Source organism: Schistocerca gregaria, chromosome 4 (genome assembly GCF_023897955.1).
Source record: "Schistocerca gregaria isolate iqSchGreg1 chromosome 4, iqSchGreg1.2, whole genome shotgun sequence".
In the NCBI taxonomy this organism is placed as follows: Eukaryota; Metazoa; Arthropoda; class Insecta; order Orthoptera; family Acrididae; genus Schistocerca; species Schistocerca gregaria.
The window spans coordinates 99,531,568-99,544,522 of record NC_064923.1 but is presented as its reverse complement, the minus strand read 5'-3'; the positions used below and the strand labels follow the sequence as shown (position 1 = coordinate 99,544,522).

General features: G+C 38.8%; 1 protein-coding gene across 1 annotated transcript in view; it reads right to left on the bottom strand.

Annotated features, from left to right (window-relative positions):
* Nucleotides 1-12,955, bottom strand: part of LOC126365878 (uncharacterized) — a 62,455-nt gene that overhangs the window by 32,541 nt on the left and 16,959 nt on the right. The window contains exon 4 of the mRNA XM_050008575.1: nt 249-409. Coding sequence (XP_049864532.1) covers nt 249-409 — 161 coding nt within the window. The remainder of the gene's footprint in view (nt 1-248; nt 410-12,955) is intronic.

Sequence of the window (12,955 nt, the reverse complement as noted above, 5' to 3'; positions counted from 1 at the left end):
ATTTTTCCCAGATAGAGATAGAGATAGATAGATAGATAGATAGATAGATAGAGAGAGAGAGAGAGAGAGAGAGAGAGAGAGATTGGGCTATTACACTGTCATCTACAATAATTCTAATGTAACAATTTTCTTTCAAGAACAAAACTTTTTAAAGCTTACAAGTGAATTAGATTTATAAATTTTATGACAAACTTTGCAACTACTGTAGTACATATATTAATATTGTAGTATACTTTTGAATAACTCACGTTTCACAACTAGTTGCTTTGAACTTGTTATCTGGGTTCTACTTCTTGTCAGTCTGGTGCGAGAGGTTTTATACAGAACACCCCCTATTCTTATAAGCCTGGTTGAATCTGAAGATTCACCTTTCTTTCTTGCTGACTCCTTCGACTTCATGGTAGATCCTCTAATTTATGAAAAATAAATTTGACAAGGTTAAATTTAAATTTGCACAAGTTCAAACACCAGATTTCTTAAAATATGCTGAATGCAAACCATTACCCACAAATTTCAGGAAGTAGTTTACAGAATTTATGTACTCCAAAGAGAAATGAAAAGAAAAATGTGCAAAAAGAAATGTGGCGGGAAAGGGTCGGGGGTGGCAGCAACTCTTGACTCAGTGCATTGTGTGTTCACCACATACTGTTCCAAAACAAGGCAGTGAAGCCTATTCCTTTGTTATTAAGAGTGGGCTTAGGGGCATGTCGTCATCGTCGGTCCAAAGACTGGTTTGATACAGCTCTCCATGCTACTCTATCCTGTGCAAGGTTCTTCATCTCCCAGTACCTACTGCAACCTACACCCTCCTGAATCGGTTTAGTGTATTCATCTCTTGGTCTTCCTCTATGATTTTTACCCTCCACCCTGCCCTCTAATTCTAAATTGGAGTTCCCTTGATGCCTCAGAATATGCCCTACCAACTGATCCCTTCTTCTAGTCAAGTTCTGCTACAAATTTATCTTCTCCCCAATTCTATTAATACCTCATTAGTTATGTGATCTACCCATCTAATCTTCGGCATTCTTCTGTAGCACCACATTTCGAAAGCTTCTATTCTCTTCTTGTCTAAACTATTTATGTCCATGTTTCACTCCCATACATGGCTACACTACATACAAATACTTTCAAAAATGACTTCCTGACACTTAAATCTATACTCTATGTTAACAAAATTCTCTTCTTCAGAATCGCTTTCCTTGCCATTTGCCAGTCTACATTTTATATCCTCTCTACTTCGACCATCATCAGTTATTTTACTTCCTAAATAGCAAAATTCCTTTACTACTTTAAGTGTCTCATTTCCTAATCTAATTCCCTCAGCATCACCCGACTTTATTCGACTACATTCCATTATCCTCGTTTTGCTTTTGTTGGTGTTCACCTTATATCCTCCTTTCAAGACACTATCCATTCTGTTCAACTGCTCTTCCAAGTCCTTTGCTGTCTCTGACAGAATTACGTCATCGGCGAACCTGGAAGTTTTTATTTCTTCTCCACGGATTTTAATACCTACTCCGCGGATTTTAATACCTACTCCGAAATTTTCTTTTGTTTCCTTCACTGCTTGCTCAATATACAGATTGAATAACATCGGGGAGAGACTACAACCCTGTCTCACTCCCTTCCCAACCACTGCTTCCCTTTCATGTCCATTGACTCATAACTGCCATCTGGTTTCTGTACAAATTGTAAATAACCTTTCACTTCCTGTATTTTACCCCTGCCACCTTCAGAATTTGAAAGAGAGTATTCCAGTCAACATTGTCAAAAGCTTTCTCCAAGTCTACAAATGCTAGAAATGTATGTCTGCCATCCTTAATCTATTTTCTAAGATAAGTCGTAATGTCAGTATTGCCTCATGTGTTCATCTGAAAAGAATTCGTGTTAGTATTTTGCAGCAATGGCTTATTAAACTTAGGGGCATACGTATGGAATTCTTGATATTTTGCAGAGCCTTCTCAACAATGAGGGAAGTAGTGACAGTAACTGAGAAAATAGCGGACTCCTTTGTGCACGAAACATCACACTGTAGTTCCAGTCAGTACTGCACATTCCTGAGAGGGTCTCCTACAGATTACATTAAACATTTCAAGGGTATAAATGGCCTTAATATCAGACTGACAAAGTAAATTTGTATGTTATGAATCTACTATTGTGATGAATCACAGCCTCTAAATATCGTCAGTAGTTGGATACACATGCATAGATATAAGTTACAGTAAGTTAGTGAATGCACACTGTGGGAGGATGATGCAATATGTTGTAGATTCAGAAAGTGCCTCAGCAGAGCAAGTACAATGGCTGCTCATTTTTCGGTGATTTAAAGAGCAACATATCTGTTTAGCACAGTACTAGCCAATGAACTTCATTAAATGTGTTCAGTGTGAATGCAATTTAATGAATCTCTACAAATGTAACAATCCGCAAGTATTTACCAGTTATTAATATTTAAAAATTTTCCATCATATGATATGCTTTTATAGTGGCATTGTCGTGATTGCTGTTATGTTGGACGTAGCATGTATGTCTAATTTTGTACCACAATGGTTTAAGTACTCAACCGAGTTTTTGAATTTGAGTTCGTGATGAGACAAGGAAAAGCCTTACTCAACTTTTTTGAGGTTGGTTCGACCACCATTGAATGTATGCTAGGCATTGAGTGCCCAGGAAATTACACTGGGACCCTCAGTTTACTGTAGACAACACTGTAAAACATGCCATTTTTCACATACAATTCCACAGGTGAACAAAGTGAAAAGTGACAAAAATATTTGTACTGAATGAGATTTGGACCCATGTCAGCACCACTGAACATCATCATAAGCAGCAATAGTGGGGTAATTCTGACCCCCGGGTCAGTTTCACCCTTTTCTTTCGATTTCTGGATAAGCTTTTAAATCATGTTGAAAATAGAAATTATTATGTACTTCAATGGAATTTGTTGATTTGAATTCACACACTTTAAAAATTTTAAAAAATATTATAGTTCAAAAAAACTGTTGAAGCAAACTCTATATCTGCTTATAAAGTTGCAGGAATGTTAGCATTGCTAACTAGAGAACACAGCTCTCAGTCTTATCTCTGACCTTTTATGGTAGCACTTCAGGTTGTTCCCTGATTCTAGTGTGTTATGTCATGTATTCTTGTATGTATCGAGTGACTATAATATAGTGTACCTTGTACTCTGTACCACAGTCTTCTATCACTACGTAGCAGAATTCTGCTTGGTGACACCACTACTTGTGGCGTCACACTATTTTCTCACTTTACTACTGAGCCAGTTACCACGCAACAAAAATTCAGCCATTATCGCACTCTGACACTACATATTTCGTGCGAACGGACAATAATTTTCCTGCATCTTTTTTTAGGTGCCACATTACAACATAGAACACTCATGTGCAATGCATCAAACTGTGTTCGAACCTGAAACATTGACACACCTGTGTACGGTATGGACTGCCCAGTGCATCTACGGTGTTCTGCCTCTATCAGTGTGCAAGAGATGGGTCGTTTGAACTTTGAAAATACAATCACATGTCTGGTGGTCAGCAACATCGCATCCAGTAATCTCCAGGGGACTTCAATTGAGATACAAACCGTCACTACAGTGCCCAACAGAGACAATACCCAACTAATTGGACAACATGCTGACAGCAACATTACTGTTTTGACTGCACTGCATTTAGGCAGTAAACATTTTCACGATTGTGCCTTTCAACTGGTTGAACAGTGCTCTGACATTGATTTCCGCCCTACTATTTTCTCAATCAACAATGTGTAACCCTGCAGTCTCCAATTGCCTCATGACGGCAGGAACTGGAACTTGAATGAATTCAAGCAACTATCACCATGCACAACTCTTGTTTCCATGCAATCCCATCAACTTTGCCCATCTGTTGCTGACTAAGCCAGCATCCCCTCCCTGCCGTTGCAATCAGCCATTGCATCAAACCTCCATCCAAACGACACCTAGATTATGTAACTAAGCCCAATCACTGCCTAGCAAGAGGATGACACTTCGCTACAGCAGCTGTCAGGCACAAAACAGCTTGTCGTGAGGTGGACACCAATCTTCCAACAAGTGCCAGATGTTAATGTTGGTTCCACCAGGTTTTCGGCTCTTCCACACACAGGTGTTGCTCTGAGACTCGACTGCCTTATGTGGTGTATTCTTGTATGTACTGAGATACTATAACATCAAGCGGGTTGTGTACTCAATACCACTGTGTCAACTATCATTCGCTGTCATTATGTACTGGAGTTCTACAGATTCAACTGGGAGAAACTTTAATGGCACAGAAGAAATGGTTAATCCTATCATCAGTTCTTGTTGTTGTTGTGGTCTTTAGTCCTGAGACTGGTTTGATGCATCTTTCCATGGTACTCTATCCTGTGCAAGCTGCTTCATCTCCCAGTACCTACTGCAACCTACATCCTTCTGAATCTGCTTAGTGTATTCATCTCTTGGTCTCCCTCTATGATTTTTACCCTCAACGCTGCCCTCCAACACTAAATTTGTGACCCCTTCATGCCTCAGAACATGTCCTACCAACCGATCTTTTTCTGGTCAAGTTGTGCCACAGACTTCTCTTCTCCCCAATCCTATTCAATACTTCCTCATTAGTTATGTGATCTACCCATCTAATCTTCACCATTCTTCTGTAGCACCACATTTCAAAAGCTTCTATTCTCTTCTTGTCCAAACTAGTTATCGTCCATGTTTCACTTCCATACATGGCTACACTCCATACAAATACTTTCAGAAATGACTTCCTGACACTTAAATATATACTCGATGTTAACAAATTTCTCTTCTTCAGAAACACTTTCCTTGCCATTGCCAGTCTACATTTCATATCCTCTCTACTTCAACCATCATCAGTTATTTTGCTCCCCAAATAGCAAAACTCTTAATACTGTGTCTCATTTCCTAATCTAATTCCCTCAGCATCACCTGACTTAATTTGACTACATTCCATTATCCTCGTTTTGCTTTTGTTGATGTTCATCTTATATCCTCCTTTCAAGACACTGTCCATTCCATTCAACTGCTCTTCCAAGTCCTTTGCCGTCTCTGACAGAATTACAATGTCATCGGCGAACCACAAAGTTTTTATTTCTTCTCCATGGATTTTAATACCTACTCCAAATTTTTCTTTCGTTTCCTTTACTGCTTGCTCAATATACAGATTGAACAACATTGGGGAGAGGCTACAACCCTGTCTTACTCCCTTCCCAACCACGGCATCCCTTTCATGTCCCTCGACTCTTATAACTGCCATCTGGTTTCTGTGCAAGTTGTATGTAGCCTTTCGCTCCCTGTATTTTGCCCCTGCCACCTTCAGAATTTGAAAGAGAGTATTACAATCAACATTGTCAACAGCTTTCTCTAAGTCAACAAATGCTAGAAACGTAGGTTTGCCTTTCCTTAATCTTTCTTCTAAGATAAGTTGTAAGGTCAGTATTGCCTCACGTGTTCCAGTATTTCTACGGAATCCAAGCTGATCTTACCCGAGGTAGGCTTCTACTAGTTTTTCCATTCGTCTGTAAAGAATTCGTGTTAGTATTTTGCAGCTGAGGCTTATTAAACTGATTGTTCGGTAATTTTCACATCTGTCAACACCTGCTTTCTTTGGGATTGAAATTTTTATGTTCGTCTTTAAGTCTGAGGGTATTTCGCCTGTTTCATACATCTTGCTCACCAGATGGTAGAGTTTTGTCAGGACAGGCTCTCCCAAGGTTGTCAGTAGTTCCTATGAAATGTTGTCTACTCCAGGGGGCTTGTTTCGACTCAGGTCTTTCAGTGCTCTGTCAAACTCTTCACACAGTATCGTATCTCCCATTTCATCTTCATCTACATCCTCTTCCATTTCCATAATATTGTCCTCAAGAACATTGCCCCTGTATAGACAGTCTATATACGCCTTCCACCTTTGTGCCTTCCCTTCTTTGCTTAGAACTGGGTTTCCATGTGAGCTCTTGATATTCATGCAAGTGGTTCTCTTTTCTCCAAAGGTCTCTTTAATTTTCCTGTAGGCAGTATCTTACCCCTAGTGAGATAGGCCTTTACATCCTTACATTTGTCCTCTAGCCATCCCTGCTTAGCCATTTTGCACTTCCTGTCGATCTCATTTTTGAGACGTTTGTATTCCTTTTTGCCTGCTTCATTTACTACATTTTTATATTTTCTCCTTTCATCAATTAAATTCAATATTTCTTCTGCTACCCAAGGATTTCTGCTAGCCCTCGTCTTTTTACCTACTTGATCCTCTGCTGCCTTCACTACTTCATCCCTCAAAACTACCAATTCTTCTACTGTTTTTCTTTCCCCCATTCCTGTCAATTGCTCCCTTATGCTCTCCCTGAAACTCCGCACAACCTCTGGTTCTTTCAGTTTATCCAGGTCCCATCTCCTTAAATTCCCACCTTTTTGCAGTTTCTTTAGTTTTAATCTACAGTTCATAACCAGTAGATTGTGGTCAGAGTCCAATCTGCCCCTGGTTCCTAAATCTCTGTCTTACCATTATATAATGTATCTAATACCTTTTAGTATCTCCAGGTTTCTTCTATGTATACTACCTTCTTTTATGATTCTTAAACCAAGTGTTAGATATGATTTAGTTGCGCTCTGTGCAAAATTCTACCAGGTGGCATCCTCTCATTTCTTAGCCCCAATCCATATTCACCTACTACGTTTCCTTCCCTCCCTTTTCCAACACACTAATTCCAGTTACCCGTGACTATTAAATTTTCGTCTCCCTTCACTATCTGAATAATTTCTTTTATTTCATCATACATTTCTTCAATTTCTTTGTTATCTGCAGAGCTAGTTGATTTATAAACTTGTACTACTGTAGTAGGTGCGGGCTTCGTATCTATCTTGGCCACAATAATGCGTTCACTATGCTGTTTGTAGTAGCTTACCGGCATTCCTATGTTCCTATTCATTATTAAACTTACTCCTGCATTACCCCTATTTGATTTTGTATTTATAGCCCTGTATTCACCTGACCACAAGTCTTGTTCCTCCTGCCACCAAAATTCACTAATTCCCACTATAACTTCAACCTATCCATTTCCCTTTTTAAAATTTCTAACCTACCTGCAACGTTAAGGGATCTGACATTCCACACTCCGATCCGTAGAACGCCAGTTTTCTTTTTCCTGATAACGACATCCTCTTGAGTAGTACCCGCCCAGAGATCCGAATGGGGGACTATTTTACCTCCGGAATATTTTACCCAAGAGTACGCATCATCATTTAATCTTACAGTAAAGCTGGATGCCCTTGGGAAAAATTGCGGCCGTAGCTTCCCCTTGCTTGCAGCTGTTCGCAGTACCAGCACAATAAGGCCGTTTTGGTTATTGTTACAAGGCCAGACCAGTCAATCATCCAGACTGTTGCCCTTGCAACTACTGAAAAAGCTGCTGCCCCTCTTCAGGAACCATACGTTTGTCTGACCTCTCAACAGATACCCCTCCGTTGTGGTTGTACCTACGGTACGGCTATCTGTGTCTCTGAGGCACGCAAGCCTCCCCACCAACGGCAAGGTCCATGGTATGTGGGGGAGGGGGGGGGGGGGTGCATCAGTTCTTACATATTCAAATTCACACATGTTAATGAAGTTGTCTGACCTTATTAACAGTGCAAACAATTTTAATAGTTAAAAAATCACATTTCTTTTAGACAAGGCAACACTGCCCCCTAACCTTCCCCCCCACAGGGGTCACATTGATCACCAAAATAGGATTGAATTTTCACTAATCCACACATATTTGCCCAAATACAGTGTAAAACTGAAGTGTAATATGTAATTACTGCTTACAAATTATGAATGGGGAAACAATGAACTTAAATTCTTAGTCTGACAGTCTGTATATTGTTAGACATGCTCTGTTTATTGCAGAAGTTTTAGATTGAGATTGGTGTTTTGTTTTAACTGTAAAGAATGGACACAATATGCTATATACAGAATATCGTGGAATGTCAGATTCCTTAATCGGGCAGCTAGGTTAGAAAATTTAAAAAGGGAAATGGATACATTAAAGTTAGATATAGTTCGGTGGCAGGAGGAACAAAACTTTTGCTCAGGTGAATACAGGGTTATAAATACAAAATCAAATACAGGTAATGCAGGAAGAAGTAGGTTTAATAATGAATAAAAAAAATAGGAGTACGGGTAAGCTACGACAAACAGCATAGTAAATGCATTATTGTGGCCAAGATAGACATGAAGCCCACGCCTAATACAAGTTCATAAATCAACTAGCTCTGCAGATAACAAAGAAATTGAAGAAATGTATGATGAAATAAAAGAAATTATTCAGATAGTGAAGGGAGACGAAAATTTTAATAGTCACGGGTAACTGGAATTAGTGTGTTGGAAAAGGGAGGGAAGGAAACGTAGTAGGTGAATATGGATTGGGGCTAAGAAATGAGAGGAAGCCACCTGGTAGAATTTTGCACAGAGCACAACTAAATCATAGCTAACACTTGGTTTAAGAATCATAAAAGAAGGTAGTATACATAGAAGAACCCTGGAGATTTAGGAACCAGGGGCAGATTGGACTCTGACCACAATCTATTGGTTATGACCTGTAGGTTAAAACTGAAGAAACTGCAAAAAGGTGGGAATTTAAGGAGATGGGACCTGGATAAACTGAAAGAACCAGAGGTTGTACAGAATTTCAGGGAGAGCATAAGGGAACAATTGACAGGAATGGGGGAAAGAAACACAGTAGAAGAAGAATGGGTAGCTTTGAGGCATGAAGTAGTGAAGGCAGCAGAGGATCAAATAGGTAAAAAGACGAGGGCTAGTAGAAATCCTTGGGTAACAGAAGAAATATTGAATTTAATTGATGAAAGGAGAAAATATAAAAATGCAGTAAATGAAGCAGGCAAAAAGGGATACAAATGTCTCCAAAATGAGATAGACAGGAAGGGCAAAATGGCTAAGCAGGGATGGCTAGAGGACAAATGTAAGGATGTAAAGGCCTATCTCACTAGGGGTAAGATACTGCCTACAGGAAAATTAAAGAGACCTTTGGAGAAAAGAGAACCACTTGCATGAATATCAAGCTTTCTAAGCAAAGAAGGGAAAGCAGAAAGGTGGAAGGTGTATATAGAAGGTCTACACAAGGACGATGTTCTTGAGGACAATATTATGGAAATGGAACAGAATGCAGATGAAGATGAAATGGGAGATATGATACTATGTGAAGAGTTTGACAGAGCACTGAAAGACCTAAGTCGAAACAAGACTCCAGGAGTAGACAACATTCCATTAGAACTACTGACAACCTTGGGAGAGCGAGTCCACAAAACTACCATCCGGTGAGCAAAATGTACCTAATTCCAATCCCAAAGAAAGCAGGTGTTGACAGCCGTGAAAATTACCGAACAATCAGTTTAATAAGTCACAGCTGCAAAATACTAATGTGAATTCTTTACAGACAAATGGAAAAACTGGTAGAAGCCGACTTCGGGGAAGATCAGTTTGGATTCCGTAGAAATGGAACACGTGAGGGAATACCGACCTTATGAATTATCTTAGAAGAGAGATTAAGGAAAGGCAAACCAAAATTTCTAGCATTTGTAGACTTGGAGAAAGCTTTTGACAATGTTGATTGTAATACTCTCTTTCAAATTCTGTAGGTAGCAGGGGTAAAATTCAGGAAGCAAAGGGCTATTTACAATTTGTACAGAAACCAGATGGCAGTAATAAGAGTCGAGGGACATGAAAGGGAAGCAGCGGTTGGGAAGGGAGAGATACAGGGTTGTAGCCTATCCCTGATGTTATTCAATCTGTATATTGAGCAAGCAGTAAAGGAAACAAAAGAATAGTTCGGAGTAGGTATTAAAATCCATGGAGAAGAAGTAAAAACTTTGTGGTTCGCCAATGACATTGTAATTCTGTCAGAGACAGAAAAGGACATGGAAGAGCAGTTGAATGGAATGGACAGTGTCTTGAAAGGAGGATATAAGATGAACATCAACAAAAGCAAAACGAGGATAATGGAATGTAGTCAAATTAAGTCAGGTGATGCTGAGGGAATTAGATTAGGAAATGAGACACAGTATTAATAGAGTTTTGCTATTTGGGGAGCAAAATAACTGATGATGGTCAAAGTAGAGATGATATAAAATGTAGACTGGCAATGGCAATGAAAGCGTTTCTGAAGAAGAGAAAGTTGTTAACATCTAATGTGGTGCTACAGAAGAATGCTGAAGATTAGATGGGTAGATCACGTAACTACTGAGGAGGTATTGAATAGGATTGGGGAGAAGAGAAGTATGCGGCACAACTTGACCAGAAGAAGGGATTGGTTGATAGGACATGTTCTGAGACATCGAGGGATCACCAATTTAGTATTGGAGGGCAGCGTGGAGGGTAAAAATCATAGAGGGAGATCAAGAGATGAATACACTAAGCACATTCAGGAGTACGTAGGCTGCAGTAGGTACGGGGAGATAAAGAAGGTTGCACAGGATAGAGTAGCATAGAGAGCTGCATGAAGAAGAAGAAGAAGAAGAAGAAGAAGAAGAAGAAGAAGAAGACGACGACGACGACGACACTACTACTACTACTACTACTACTTTGAATAAAGTAAAGAAACAACTAAACAATTGAACTGCAATGCCTGGAAGTTAGCAAACGTCTCCGGGCACAAGATTGTATTTAGATGCGGATAAGGAAATATTAGAAGAAGTGATCTTGCTAATTAAAAATAATCAAGAGACAAAGTGTGCCACCACGAGACTTAGTACATCAAAAAACTTTAAAAAACAGTGGAAAACTACTTAAAAATGGAACAATTAAGGCATAAAAAGTTTACTACATCACAAGAAGAACCTATATTAGCAAGTTCTATTGCCATTACTGCTGACTGGTGGTGTCCACTGCATATTACATATATTAAAGTTTTAACAAAAACATTCCTATATGTAGTTGGACACAGTGACAGGCAATTCCAGAATAACTACCCAGGACATGATTGGGCCTACACATTTACCAAATGAAATGAAGTTATCCTAAAATCAAGGCTTCCAAACAATCTTAGTTGAAGCAAGGCAGAAGTGAGAAAGATCTAGTTCCCAAATATTTAATCAATTTGGGAAAAATCCAAAGATAAAATGTAATGTATTCAATAATTATGAAAGTAATCTCTCAGATCATCCAGGAATGAAGAAACTTATATTTTTCCTGTTGCAAAAATGGGTGATGTACAGATGGAACAGTCTACAACAGAACTCAACATGGTTGGTTTGACAGTGTAGTATTTACAGATTGGTTAAAAGAAGTGCTGCTTCTTCATAGTAAAAACCTGCCTGAAACAAAGATAATGATAGGAGGCAACCTAACTTAACATTTCACAAGTTAAGTTCTTCATGTGAAGAAAATGACAGTTTGTGTGTATCCCAGTCAACTCATTTGGCACTACCTTTGGCTGTGGGTTTATTCACTCCTTGAAGACTTGCTGGACAAAACTACTAACTTGAGTTTAAAGTAAGCAATCCACAGTTCTCAAATGTACCAAAGGCAATGCACTCATATATAGTCTACAGGACAAGATTAAGGCAAATCTCCAAAACATGTTTAAGGCATATGGAATGTTCCCATTCAAAAAAGAAACTGCACACTAACTTCAGAAGAGAAAAACGAAGCTGAATCTTTGCTTTCTTATTCAAAGCCTCTGCATAAAAAGACCAATAGCCCTTTCAAATACAAAATGAAATAAAATTGATGTAAGCCCTTGTGAAGCTGTTTTAGCTGTTCATGCATTGAGCACTAGTCCAAAATCATTCAAAAGACAATATGTCTGCACTATACAAAAAGTTCAAATTGTCTGCAGGTACAAATGTTACAAACAATTGTCAGCCTACTTGTTCCAAGTCATCCACAGCTAATAAACTATCAAAGGCCAAGAAAAATCTCTTCCAAAAGTGTGATAATTGTTCGTAAGAAGATAAGCATGGTGTAATGAAGTTACCAGATTCTGGAAAGTGATGAAAGTGGTTTTGATTCTTCAGATGAACCTACTGTTGAAGATGTGCTGTTTACTAGCAAGGGGAAGCTACAACATTGGGATCACTGATTTACTTCAAACTTTACTATGGCAATTCTGAGAAAATAATGAGAAGTTTTAAGCATCTATTACGTAACTGATGTATCTGTGCATAACGTGCTGGACATTAGTGTCCATGGTGGTCAAGTTTTTCAGTTTCGAGCTTTGTAGGTCGAGCATGTATGAGGCAACGGTTCGACTGCCACTCAAACATTTATTTTTGTACAAGTATAAATTCTGTGATATTCAAAAATTTGCATCTACACTATTCATTCTTGGTACATTAGCAACATCTCACCACTATGCATGTTAACTGCCAAATGGGGCCTGCCTCTGTGTCTGCAGCTAGAGGCCTTGAGGTGCAAAGTAGTTCTGGGTACCTTACCAGATTACATGTATAAGGGATTTCATAAATCACGACAGGCATACATTTTCAGGAAAACTGTGTTTTTCCATTTACATGTCAATAGTTATAAAGATGTCTGTTCTAATAATTAAATTTAATTAAAAAACTATGTAGTCAAATAACATGAAACTCACTAAAACTTCAGGCAACTACATGTGTTTTTTTTTAGTTACCTCTCAAATGTCAAATTAAATAATATGACCAGTGATGAAAAGAAAATAGATTAAAAATTAGCAGTGAGTGGGAATCTAAGTCTCGCTTCATACATGTTCGTCTTTTGAATCTCAAACATTAACCATTTTACCACCATAAACTCTTATGCCTGGGACCTGTGCATAGACACACCAGATAGGAAATAGATGCAAAATCTTCAGTTGCGATTTTCTCAGAATTGCCGGAGTAGTGCACCTCACTATTTGCACATTATCTTGTTTTTATGGCTTACTAAAGGTGTATGAAGTTTGAAGCAAACCTGTG